This window comes from Rhinopithecus roxellana, chromosome 19, assembly GCF_007565055.1.
Source record: "Rhinopithecus roxellana isolate Shanxi Qingling chromosome 19, ASM756505v1, whole genome shotgun sequence".
Taxonomy (NCBI): Eukaryota; Metazoa; Chordata; class Mammalia; order Primates; family Cercopithecidae; genus Rhinopithecus; species Rhinopithecus roxellana.
In genome coordinates, this window is record NC_044567.1 from 75,233,163 (window position 1) to 75,245,574 (window position 12,412).

The 12,412-nt window shown below is 34.0% G+C and overlaps 1 protein-coding gene and 1 non-coding gene across 3 annotated transcripts in view; one reads left to right on the plus strand and one right to left on the minus strand.

Annotated features, from left to right (window-relative positions):
• Positions 1–12,412, plus strand: part of EFCAB13 (EF-hand calcium binding domain 13) — a 126,915-nt gene that overhangs the window by 106,864 nt on the left and 7,639 nt on the right. Inside the window, exon 22 of one of the 2 annotated variants that reach the window (XM_010363530.2) lies at positions 9,125–9,273. In XM_010363530.2, coding sequence (XP_010361832.2) covers positions 9,125–9,273 — 149 coding nt within the window. Of the gene's footprint in view, positions 1–9,124; positions 9,274–12,412 lie in introns of those variants that run through there. The other variant, XM_030923055.1, reaches the window with a different exon arrangement.
• Positions 7,219–7,324, minus strand: LOC115895098. The gene has a single exon (XR_004055289.1). It is a non-coding gene; the product is annotated as a U6 spliceosomal RNA (small nuclear RNA).

A 12,412-nucleotide genomic window follows, 5' to 3' on the forward strand; every position in this document is an offset into this window, starting at 1 on the left:
AAATCCCTGCAGTATCAATTCCTGTATTATTCTTAATACCACACTATCTATGTTGCCTAACCACATCATTTTGTCCTTGCTATTTAAAGACTTCTGCTTGGCCTCTGTCCCTGAGGTTCGTCTTATTCTTTTTGAAATTAGGGAGACCATTTCAACACCAACATATTTTCCTAACCCCCAAGTCTGCAGAGAACACCTACCAAAGAACTCTTCATGGATGCAGACACCCTTATCAATGGCGTATTTCTAAATGCTTTGGCGAAACAAATTTCTTTGTATCACATTTTTTACATTTTAATATCTCTAAAATTGGATGCCTTATAGTATTTTTAATTAGATGTAGCTTTTAAAATTTAGACATAATTCGTATACCATAAATTTCACCCTTTTAAAGTGTACCGTTCAGTGATTTTTAGTATATTCAGAAAGTTGTGCAACCATCACTTTCTAATTCCAAAACATTTTCTTGACCCCAAAAGAAACTCTGTACCTGTGAGCAGTTATTCTCCATTTCCACCTCTCTCCAACTACTGACAACCATGAATCTACTTTCTGTCTGCATGAATTTGCCTCTTGTTGAACATTTCATATAAATGTAATCATATTGTATTTTTTTGTGTCTAACTTCTTTTACATAGCATATGCTTTCTTTCTCTTTTTTTTTAACTTTTATTTTATTTTAGATTCAGGGGGTACACGTGCAGGCTTGTTACCTGGGTATATTGTGTGGTGCTAAGGTTTGGGATATGAATGATCCCATCACCCAGGTACTGAGGATAGTATGCAATAGTTAGTTTTACAACCTTTTCCCCTCCTCCTCCTCCCCTCCTCTAGTGGTCCCCACTTTCAGTTGTTGCCATCTTTCTGTTCACGAGTACCCAATATTTAGCTCCCACTTGTAAGTAAGAGCATGCAGTATTTGGTTTTCTGTTTCTGTGTTAATGCACTTAGGATAATGGCCTCCAGCTATATCCATGCTGATAGTATATATTTTGAAAGTTCATTTATATTACAGCATGAATTAGTACAATTGAGTCTTGAGCAATGTGGGGCTTAGGGGCACTTTTCTAGATAACATGGAGGACAGACTGGATTAAGAAAATGTGGCACATATACACCATGGAATACTATGCAGCCATAAAAAAGGATGAGTTCGTGTCCTTTGTAGGGACATGGATGCAGCTGGAAACCATCATTCTCAGCAAACTATTGCAAGAACAGAAAACCAAATACTTGGTTTTCTGATACAATACATGAGCATGTTTTCACTCATAGGTAGGAATTGAACAATGAGATCACCTGGACACAGGAAGGGGAACATCACATACCGGGTCCTATTGTGGGGAGCGGGGAGGGGGAGGGATAGCATTAGGAGATATACCTAATGTAAATGACGAGTTAATGGGTGCAGCACACCAACATGGCACATGTGTACATATGTAACAAACTTGCACGTTGTGCACATGTACCTTAGAACTTAAAGTATAATAATAATAAAAAAATTGCTTAATGAAAATGAAAGAACGTCCACATTTCCAAAGGTCCGAAGGTAAGTGGATACTTTTGCTTCAAGAGACTGGCTGGAAAATGAGTGGCTGCACAGTCAAAAATTCATGTATAATTTCAGACTCCCCTGAAAATTACTTATAGTCTACTGTTGACTGGAAGCCTTATCAATAACATAAATGATTAACACATATCTTTATGGCATATGTGTATATATGTATAAAATACTGTTTCTTACAATAATGCAACTAGAGAAAAGAAAATATTATTAATAAAAGAAGAAAGATAGAATATGTTGACTGTTCATTAAATGTAAGTGGATCATCATCCTCATCCTCATCATCTTCAAGTTGAGTAGGAAGAGGAGGAAGAGGAGTTGGTTTTGTTATCTCAGAAGTGGGAGAATTGGAAGAGGTGGAGTAGGTAGAAGAGGAGGCAGAAGAGGCAAGAACACTTGATTTAACTTTATGGAAATACATCATAATTTCTTGTCTGATGTTACTTGGCTTTTCATTTCTCTAAAAATGTTTCTCTCTGATACCAGTCTTTCACTGTTTGCTTTAGTTTCAGTGTCCATATCATAGAAGGGTCCACGTCATAAAATAAGTCAAAGCAGTCTTGAATAATTGGAGCCCTTCTACCAGATTATCAATTTGTTTCCTTGCATTGCTTCTTCTATGTCTTCTTCCTTATCATCTGGCACTGGTTTGGGAGTATTCATCTCTCTCAAGTCATCTTCAGTTAATTCCTCTGGTGTAGTGTATATTAACTCTTGAATTTCTCCCAATAGCCACATCTTAAAACCTTTCACCCTTTGCCATTTTTTTTTCTCACCATTTACACAATCTCTCTCATGATCTCCTTGTTTAGCTCTGTTATAAATCCTGTGCAGTCATGCACAACATCTGGACACAGCTTTCTCCAGCAGTGTTTGGGGCTTGATGTGGCATCCTACTGAAGCCTTTCATGTTCTCTCTGTCAGGATTTTCTTCCACAGTGTTGACAATTCTTTCCATAGAATACTATGTATAATGAGCCTTTAAAGGTTCTTATGGCCCCCTAATGTAGAGGCTAATATCATATTTGGAGCCAAGTGGACCACTTCAATGCCTTTGGTGTTGAATTCATAGAGTTTTGGGTGGCCAGAGGCATTGTCCAATATCAAAAGAACTTTAAAATGCAGTCTCATCCTTGCTTCAGGGACAAAGCATTGATGGAACCAACCTAGAAAAAGCATTCTGGTTTTCCAAACCTTCGTGTTATACAATCAAAAGATGGGAGCAGGTGTGTATCTTTTCCCTTCAAGGCTTGAGGGTTAGCAGCTTTATGGATCAGGGCATAAACGTAACTGCATTTGCACAAAACATTAGAGCTAGCTTACCCTTCTTAAATCCTGGTGCTTGCTTCTCTTCTCTACTAATAAATTTCCTTTGTGGCGTTATTTTCCAGAATAGAGCACTTTTGTCTGCATTAGAAACCTGTTCTGAGATATATACTTTCTCCTCAATGATTTTCTGGAGACATGTATATTCAAATCCTTTATCCATTTTAAAATCAGGCTTTTTATTGTTGAGTTGTGAGAGTTATTTATATGTTCTGGATATTAGACCTTTATCAGATAGATAATTGCAAATATTTTTTTCACATTTTGTTAGTTGTCTTTTTTCTTTCCTGATGTCCTTTGAAGCATAAATGATTTTGAATTTGGTAAAGTTCAATTTATACTTTCTTTTGTTGCTTCTTTCAATGTCATAAAGATAATTCAAACTCCTGAAGGTTTACACCAAAGTTTTCTCCTAGTTTTAGCTCTTTTATTTGAATCCTTAATAAATTAGAGTTAATTTTTGTATGTGGTGTGAGATGACAGTCCGTTTTTACCTTTTTTAGTCCAGATATTCAGTTGTCCTAGCATCAGTTGTTGAAAACATTGTTCTTTCTCCACTGAATGATTTTGGTACCCTTAGAGAAAATCAATTGATCATAAATGTATGGGTTTATTTCTGGACTCTCAATTCTATTCCTTTTATATTTTTTCTATCCTTATATCAATTTTTGATTGCTATAGCTTTGTTTAAAGTAATAACCTAAACAGTAATTTTTAACCAGAGCAGGGTAACTAGAATGATCTGTAAAGCTGGTTCACATGGTTCTATATGTATATGATGAAGTAGCTTGTATTTTATAGAATAACTATAAAATCTGGTAAAAATTAAGCAACATAAGCAATCACCACAACTGTTTAAGGGCAATGGGCAGTAACCAAGCCTGTCAGGATTCGTGGGGCCATAGGATAAACACAAAGAAAACCATATTTAAGAACATGAGTGTAAAATGGCTGAAAACCAACTACAAAGAGAAAATCCTAAAAGCCACCAGTGAAAAGTTATACATTATTTTCTAAGGAGCAAAAAAATTACTGATGGCTGGGTGTGGTGGCTTATGCCTATAAATCCCAACACTTTGGGAGGCCATGGGGGAAGGATCGTTTGAGGCCAGGAGTTTGAGACCAGCCTGGGCAACATGGCAAGACCCTGTCCCTAAAAAAACTTTAAAAATAAACCAGGTGTGATGGCACATGACTGTAGTCCCAGCTACTCAGGAAGATAAGACAGGAGGATCGCTTGAGCCCAGGAGTTCAAGGCTGCTGTGAGCTGTGATCACGCTGCTGCACTCCAGCCTGGGTGACAGAACGAGATCCCATCTCTAAATAATGATGATGATAATAATAATAATAAATATTTGTAGCTTTCTTTACACAAAATTTTTACAAAATTATCATTGGAGGAGCCTAGCTTAGTTCATGTGTCAATACTTTATTGGTTATTACTGTTCAGGAGTTACAGTGCTGGTGAAATGCACCTGTTTTCACAATGCTGTGGTCCATCTCTGATGAATGCCATCGACAATGGAATAACATTGAATACTAAACTTTTTTAAAGGCTGTGAACATTGTATTCTATATTAAAATATCTTTTAAAAATGAAATAATATTTTAAGAAAAAACAGAAAGTTCACTACCAAGAGATCTACATATAAGAAATGTTACCAATATCAGGAATGAAAAAAGGGACATAACTATAGAGTACACAGACATAAAAAGGTACTAAGAGGATCTTATACTTTTATACCAATGCATTTGAAAGTTTTTATGAAAAGAACAAATTCCTTGAAAAACTCAACTTACCAAAAGTAGCTGAAGAATAATTAGAAAATCTGAAGAGTAACTCCAGGTTCAGATGGCTTCATTGGCAAGTTATTTTAAAATTTAAAAAGGATATAGTACCATTCTTACATAAACTCCTTCAGAGTTTAGAAGCAGGAAGAATATTTCCAACCTCGTTTTATGAGGCCTATGTAATCTTCATATAAAAACCTTACATGAGCACCAAATTATAATTCAGTCTGCATCATGACCACAAATGGGAAAAGCTTTAATAAAATAGGATCAAATGAAATCTAGTGATATATAAAAAGGAAAGATATATCACAAGTTGAGTTTTTTTTAGGAGGGCAATATTGGTATTAATTAACAAAAATGAAAGTGTAATTCTCCATATTACAAAATAAAGGAGGAAGAAAAATTATCTTAACAGATGTAGAAAACATATTTGATCAAATTCAACACCCTTTCATATTAAGGGGTACTTACAGAAACTTACAACAATCATGTTTAAAGGAAAATTTTAAATTCTTGCCCACAGAGATTGGGAATGAGACAAGAATGTCTACTATCATCACTTCTGTTCAACAGTGTATGAAAGTCCCAGCCAGTACCACAGGCAAAACAGATTAAGAAAGATAAGGATTAAAAGGGAAGAAATAGAACTTCTATTATTCATTGGTAATATAATTAATAGGCAGAAAAACATGAAACTATACACTGGTTATTATATTATTATATTTCAGTTAATGAGCAAATTTACCAGAGCTGCTTGATACATGATCAGTTTAAAATTATAATTCTATGTTCAAAAATTGTATTTCTGTAGTTTGCCACAAACAATTATAAAATGAAAATAAAGATATGATTTTCAATGGTACAAAAAAGTAAATATTTAGGAGTAACTAGTGAAACAAGTTTATAATTTTTAAACAGAAAACTACAAAACAATTTGACAAAATTTAAAGAAAAACCTAAATAAATGGAGAGATATGTTTTGTAGTTTCAATATGCTTTCAGTTATCACCAATTTGAGCTATATATTCAATGCAATCCCAATCAAAAGTCTAGCATAATTTTATAGAAACTGACAATCTGATTTTAAATATGAGAATAAATGCAAAGGACCAAAATAACCAGGGCAAAGTTCAAGAAGACAAAGTTGTAAAACTCACGTTACTTTACATCAAGATTTATAACAAAGTTACTGTAATTAAGACAGTGTGGTATTGACACAAAAACCAGTAGAGTAGAATACAGAGTCCAGAAAGAGATCTACACATAATATGCCCATCTCCTTTACAAGAAAGGTACCACTGCAATGGAGTAAGGAAAGGATGGCCTTTTAAATAAATGAGGTTATTTCAATTGAATGTTCATTTATAAAAAAGTTAATCCTGGTGCCTTCTTTATAGCATTCATAAAATATGTATCATTTTGCTAAAAATGATATTACCAGGACAATTAGCAGAATGTGAATGGGTTTGAGAATTAGATCACATTATTGTATCAATGTCATAATTTCCTAATTTTGATGATTGTATTTTTATTATGTAGGAGAATGTTCTCGTTGGAGAAAATACACAATAATATAGTTAATGGTGAGGGGGCATTTTGTTGGCTATTTACATTCAGATATTTCAGATAAAAAAGTTTTGTACTGTACTTGCAACTTTTCTGAGGGTTTGAGATAGTTTAAAAATAAAAAGTTAAAGAATTTTTTTAAAGGGTTGCCAATTGGTGATGCGTATATGGAAAATAACATTGTAGTCAAATTTTAGGTACCTGAATTTTGTTAGGTAATTTCACTTCTTTGGATTTTAGATCATTTTCCACATGAGTGGTTTGGTCTCAAAAGTCTCTAAGTTCACTGATGTAAATTGAATTTTTTGCCTTAAATATTTCACATTTTAAAAAGTTGTATGGGTTTACTATCATAAGAACTTAATGGATAAATAACCTTATTATATAATATGGATTACTATAGTAATTACTGGCCCTGAAAAATTAGATATGTTCTCTTACTCTCAGTTTTCTTTTCCTCAGAATAAGGATAATAATGCCTATATCATATGACAGTTGTAAGAATTAAGTAAAACCATTTCCCTGTAGTAGCTACTGATTAAAAAGTTACAAAGTCAAGAGATGCAAAATGTAAATATATCACATTTTTATTAAATCAATAGATTTCCTTTTCAAAAATTCAGTGCTATAAATTGGATTTTATGCTTCCTATAGATTACATTTTGAAAAATTGAGTAGGTTCAGAATTAGAACACAATTGGCCAATAACTTTGTTATATGGCATAGGTTACCATAGTAATTACTGTCTGAGTGCTACTGGAAAAATAATGTAAGTTTTCTTATTATCCTTTTCTTCTTTAGAATATCAGTTGAATTTGAAACACATTTTGCTTTTATATCCAGGCATTGGAATCCTTTTCATTCAAATGGCATAGTTGGGTCCATTTTGAGTGCTAGCTTCTTTAGGATCCAATCTTCACAGTGTTAATTCCTTTTTTTAAAGAACAGAACCTTTTTTTTTTTTTTTTTTTAATATGGAACGCTTCACGAATTTGCGTGTCATCTTGCGCAGGGGCCATGCTAATCTTCTCTGTATCGTTCCAATTTTAGTATATGTGCTGCCGAAGCGAGCACTAAAGAAGAGAACCTTAATGCTCAGAAGGATAATAGGCTAATAATGCTTCTATAGATGTAAGAATTGAGACCATGCCTCTGTATTAGGTAGATTACAAAGTTATAGACTCAAGTGTGTGAAAATGTAATTATATCACAGTTTTTGGTTAAATCAGTAGTCAGTGTTTAATTAGTAGTATTATGACTATTCAAAATAGCTCATTGATGAGTCAGTAGTCATCTCATTACCTCCATGCCTCTTTGCATATGCAATCTCTTGCCTCCCCTTTTTCCTGGAGTTAACAATTATCTTTTTAAAAAACTTATGTATTTTCCTATAGACCTATTACTTTTTCCCATGTTTCAGACAAAAAATTTTTGTACTGTAATTGCAACTTTTCTGAGAGTTTGAGATTGTTTAGAAATAAAAACAATGTTTAAAAGCTTTAAAAAAGGGTTGCAAATTGGTGGTGTGTGAATATGAAAAACAACATTGTAGTCACATTTTAGGTACTTGGATTTTTTTTTCCTACTGACCGGTTGTATGATGTTGCATAGGTAATTTCACTTCTTGGACTTTGAACATTTCTGGCACAATCATGTTTGAAATGTTAGTCAAACATTGACTATGATTTTTGAAATCATAATAAAAAATGTTTGAATATTGACATTTTCAAAATACTCAAACACAGTTTTATGTACTTTAGATGCTATGATTTGAATTGTTTCTCCCCTACACCCACTAGACAGCTGTCATCCCAGAATTTCTCTTTAGTAGTATTCTATGGCTCACATGTTTCCTGAATCCCTGTCATGATTTACTCCTTTATTTTACTGAAGCACATTTTGCATTAGGTTCCAAAGTAAAACAGCATGGGATATGTAATTTTTGAGTCTTTGAATGCTTCCCAATATCCATATTTTACCTTTATCTTCTTTGATTATTTGGCCAGGTATTAAATGTTAAGTCTCTAACATAGTGCTTATCATGTGGTAGTTGCCTTATAAATGGAAGATAGTATTATTGTTGGATCACGTTGGAGCACATGGTTTGTGCTCTTATATCCAACCAGCTATACCTTCTATTTCACCTATAAATTATTTTATTTATACAATATTCTCAACTGGGGCCAGATTGACTAAGAAGTGGAAGAAGCAGCTACCCATGTCAACAAAGGACTGAAGTAATTATTTTTCACAATATTAATATCCAGTTAATTTCTTAGGACAAAATTATGCTTATAGGTTATTTATCAGTTTAATCATTTTAAGGTAACATAACTTTAAGTTAAATAATGAAAGATAATTTTGATTTAAAGATTATTTGTAATGCTTCACAATGATTTCAGGGCCACATATGAAGTAATATGTGGCTCAAGGGATAAAGGTTGACTACCTATATGTTTCTACTTGAAAGGCACAGTGGTTAAGAAGATGGGCTTTGGAACTATAGGGTCTGTACTTAAATCCTGTCCCTGCCACTTACTACCAATGTATTATTTAGTAAATCACTTAATTTTGCTAACCTCAGTGTTTTCATCTGAAAAACAGGGATGAAAATACCTATCTTGGGATTATTATAAGGACATTTGTAATTTGGTAAAGTGAAATTGCTTGGAACAGCGGCTAGCACTTAGTAAGTGCCCTGTGACTGTTAGCTATTATAATACACTCTGGTTTTTAAAACTATACAAATCGTTCCATGTAAAATTCTAGAATCAGATCTTCATATTTTATGCAACCTGAGTCTATTAAATGATAACTAATAATATATGCTCTGTTTCTGCTGTTGAAACGTTTGCTTTTGCTCTCTTTTTGCAGCTACACAGATACTCTTAGCTGCTACCCAAATTCTCCAGAATGATCTAATTGATGTCTCTGACCTCAAGACATTATTGATGGACAAGGACCTTCATACAGCTAATGCTATACTTACTGTAATGTTAAGACATGTACCTGAACATGGTTAGTAGTTTCAATGCATCTATCTTATAACGACCATCCTCTACCAGAGGGGTGGAAGGTCTATGGGTAGGACACGCAGGGATGGAGGGTGTCCGGTGGAAGCTGAGGTGGGATGACTGCTGGACACTGGTACTGCCCCTACTGGTGTGCCAACCCCGAGCTTCATTGAGCCAAACAAATGGGGAAGCCAGAGCTCATCTTATCCCCATGTGAGTCCACTGATGGTACCTAGGGGGTGAGATTATTTTGTGAACTGACTGACATGGGCAGTGGTCAATCAGAATGCCACATGTAGAGTAAAACAGGGTCCTCGAGGCCCTTTTGGTTTTTGGAAGGTGAATTATGGTGATATCCAGGGATACCGTGGGGTGTTGCACATAGTGGTGGCTCAGGGTAGCAGATATCTACAAATATAAAAAATAATTTTACTATTTTAATGACAGGTATAGCTGAATATTATCCGTGATGGGTTCTTAAAATGAGTTGGGGAGTATTCTTTTTTTATGTTTTTTAGAAGAGACTTTTTTCTTCCTTGAATGCTGAGTAGAATTCATGAAGCCATGTGGGCCAAGAGTTCTTTTTGTGAAAGGCTTTGGATTATTTATTTAATGTCTTTAAATGAATAGGATTAACAAGGTATTTTATTTTCTTGTTAGTTTTGGCAAGCTGTGCTTTTAGAGGAATTTGTTCATTAGATCTGCCTTTTCAAATGTATTGAATAAAGTTGTTCTCTTTTTGACATCTGACATAGCTGTAACGCTATCCTCATTTTAATTCTCAAAGTTAGTGGATTGTAGCTTCTTTTTTTTTACCCTCGATTGAACTTCACAGAGTTTTGAATTTTATTAATCTTGTGAAAAATTCAACCTTTATCTTGATTGACCCTTTAAAAAATGTATTTCCTCTTTATTATTTTTTGCTTTTATCTTTACTGTAATGTCTATACTTGGTCTTAGCCAAAAGGCTGATAAGTGATTACTATATGCTAACTTATTACAATTCTACAATTCTTTTATTTCTAATTTTTATGGATACATAATTGTTATACACATTTATGGGGTATGTGTGACATTTTGATATAAGTATATAATATATAATGATCAAATCAGGATAGTTGGGTTATCTGTCACCTCAAGCATTATCAGTTCTTTGTATTAGAAATATTCCAATTTCACTCTTTTAGTTATTTTGAAATGTAAATTATTAACTATAGTCACTGTATTGTGCTACTGAACACCAGATCTTATTCCTTCTAACTGTATTTTGTACCCATTAACCAATCCCTTTTTTATCTCCTTCCCACTATATCCTAACATCTATTTTTTCTTTTTCTTTTTTTTTTTTAACTATTTTTTTTCCTTTTTTCAGTCAACTTCCCTAGGGTGAATATATCCTGATTTCTAGTGATGAATATTTAGCTCAATAATTTTAAGGATTTTTTTTGTTTGTAATACATACCTCACAGCAAAATTTCCTCAAAGTATTCATTTAACTACCTCCTACAGGTTTTGATGTATAGTATTTTAATTATTGTTTAGGTCAAAATTTTTCTGATTTCTGTTGTCATTTCTTCTTCAACAGAAGTATGTTTCTTAATTTCCAAAAATTTGAGGTTTATAATCATTACATCATTAATTTCTAGTTTAATTGCATTGTGATCAATGAACATACTCTGATTTTAGTCTTTTGAAGTTTGTTGAGACTTGATTTATTGACTATGATAATTTTGGTAAATATTTTATGTGATTGAGAAGAATATATAGTCTGCAGTTGGGTTGGGTAGGAGTGTTCTATATATTAAATCAGATTTATTGTCAAATTCAAATTTTTTAATATTGTTACTTATGTTTTATTTCTTTGTTCAATAGTTACTGAAACAGTTATTCTAAAATCTTCTACAATTTTATACAACGATTATGTATTTGTCTACTTCTTTTAATTCTGTCAGTGTTTGCTGTCTATAGTTTTTAGCCCATGTTGTTAACATGCTGACTTAGAATTAAGGCTTGGCATTGTGATACATGCCTGTAATCCCAGCACTTTGGAAGGCTGAGGCAGGCGGATCACTTGAGCTCAGGAGTTCGAGACCAGCCTGGGCAAGATGGTGAAACCCTGTCTCTACGAAAAGTACAAAAATTAGCTAGGTGTCGGCCGGGTGCAGTGGCTCACACCTGTAATCCCAGCACTTTGGGAGGCCGAAGCGGGTGGATCACGAGGTCAGGAGATCAAGACCATCCTGGGTAACACAGTGAAACCCTGCCTCTACTAAAAATACAAAAAATTAGCCAGGCGTGGTGGTGGGTGCCTGTAGTCCCAGCTACTTGGGAGGCTGAGACAGGAGAATGGTATGAACTTGGGAGGCAGAGCTTGCAGTGAGCTGAGATCGCACCAGTGCATTCCAGCCTGGGTGACAGAGTGAGACTCCATCTCAAAAATAATAAATAAATAAATAAATTAGCTTGGTGTGATAGCATGAGCCTGTAGTCTCAACTACTTGGGAGGTTGAGGCAAGAATTGCTTGAGCCCAGGAGGTTGAGGCTGCGGTAAGCTGTATTTGTACCACTTCATTCCAGCCTGGGTGACAAAGTGAGACCCTGTCTCAAAAAAACTGATATATCATCCAAATTAATAGAACATTTCATTATAAAGTATTCGTATTTGTTTTTAATGATGCCTTTTATCTTAACATCTACCTTGATATTAGTATAGCAACATTGGCTATTTTTTCTTTTAGGGATAACATCTTTTTTGTCATTTTACTTTCATTCTTTCTGTATCCTTATATTTTAGATATATCTCATGAATAGTACATGGCTTTGCCAGCCTGTTAGTGTCTTAAAAATGGTTTTATTTGAAATGCTTACATTTACACAAGAGTTTTAAAGATAGTACAGAGTTCCTGTGTACCCTACCCAGCTTCCCCTAATGTTAGCATCATACATAACCATGTAACATTTATTAAAACAAAGATATTAATATTGGGACAGTACCATTCATTAAACTACAGAATATATTTGGATTTCACCAATTTTCACTAATGTGCTTTAGTGTCTCAGGATCTAGTCTGGGATACCGTGTTGCATTTAGTTGTCATGTCTTATTAGCCTTCTCTAGTCTATGACAGTTTCTCAGCCTTTCCTTCTA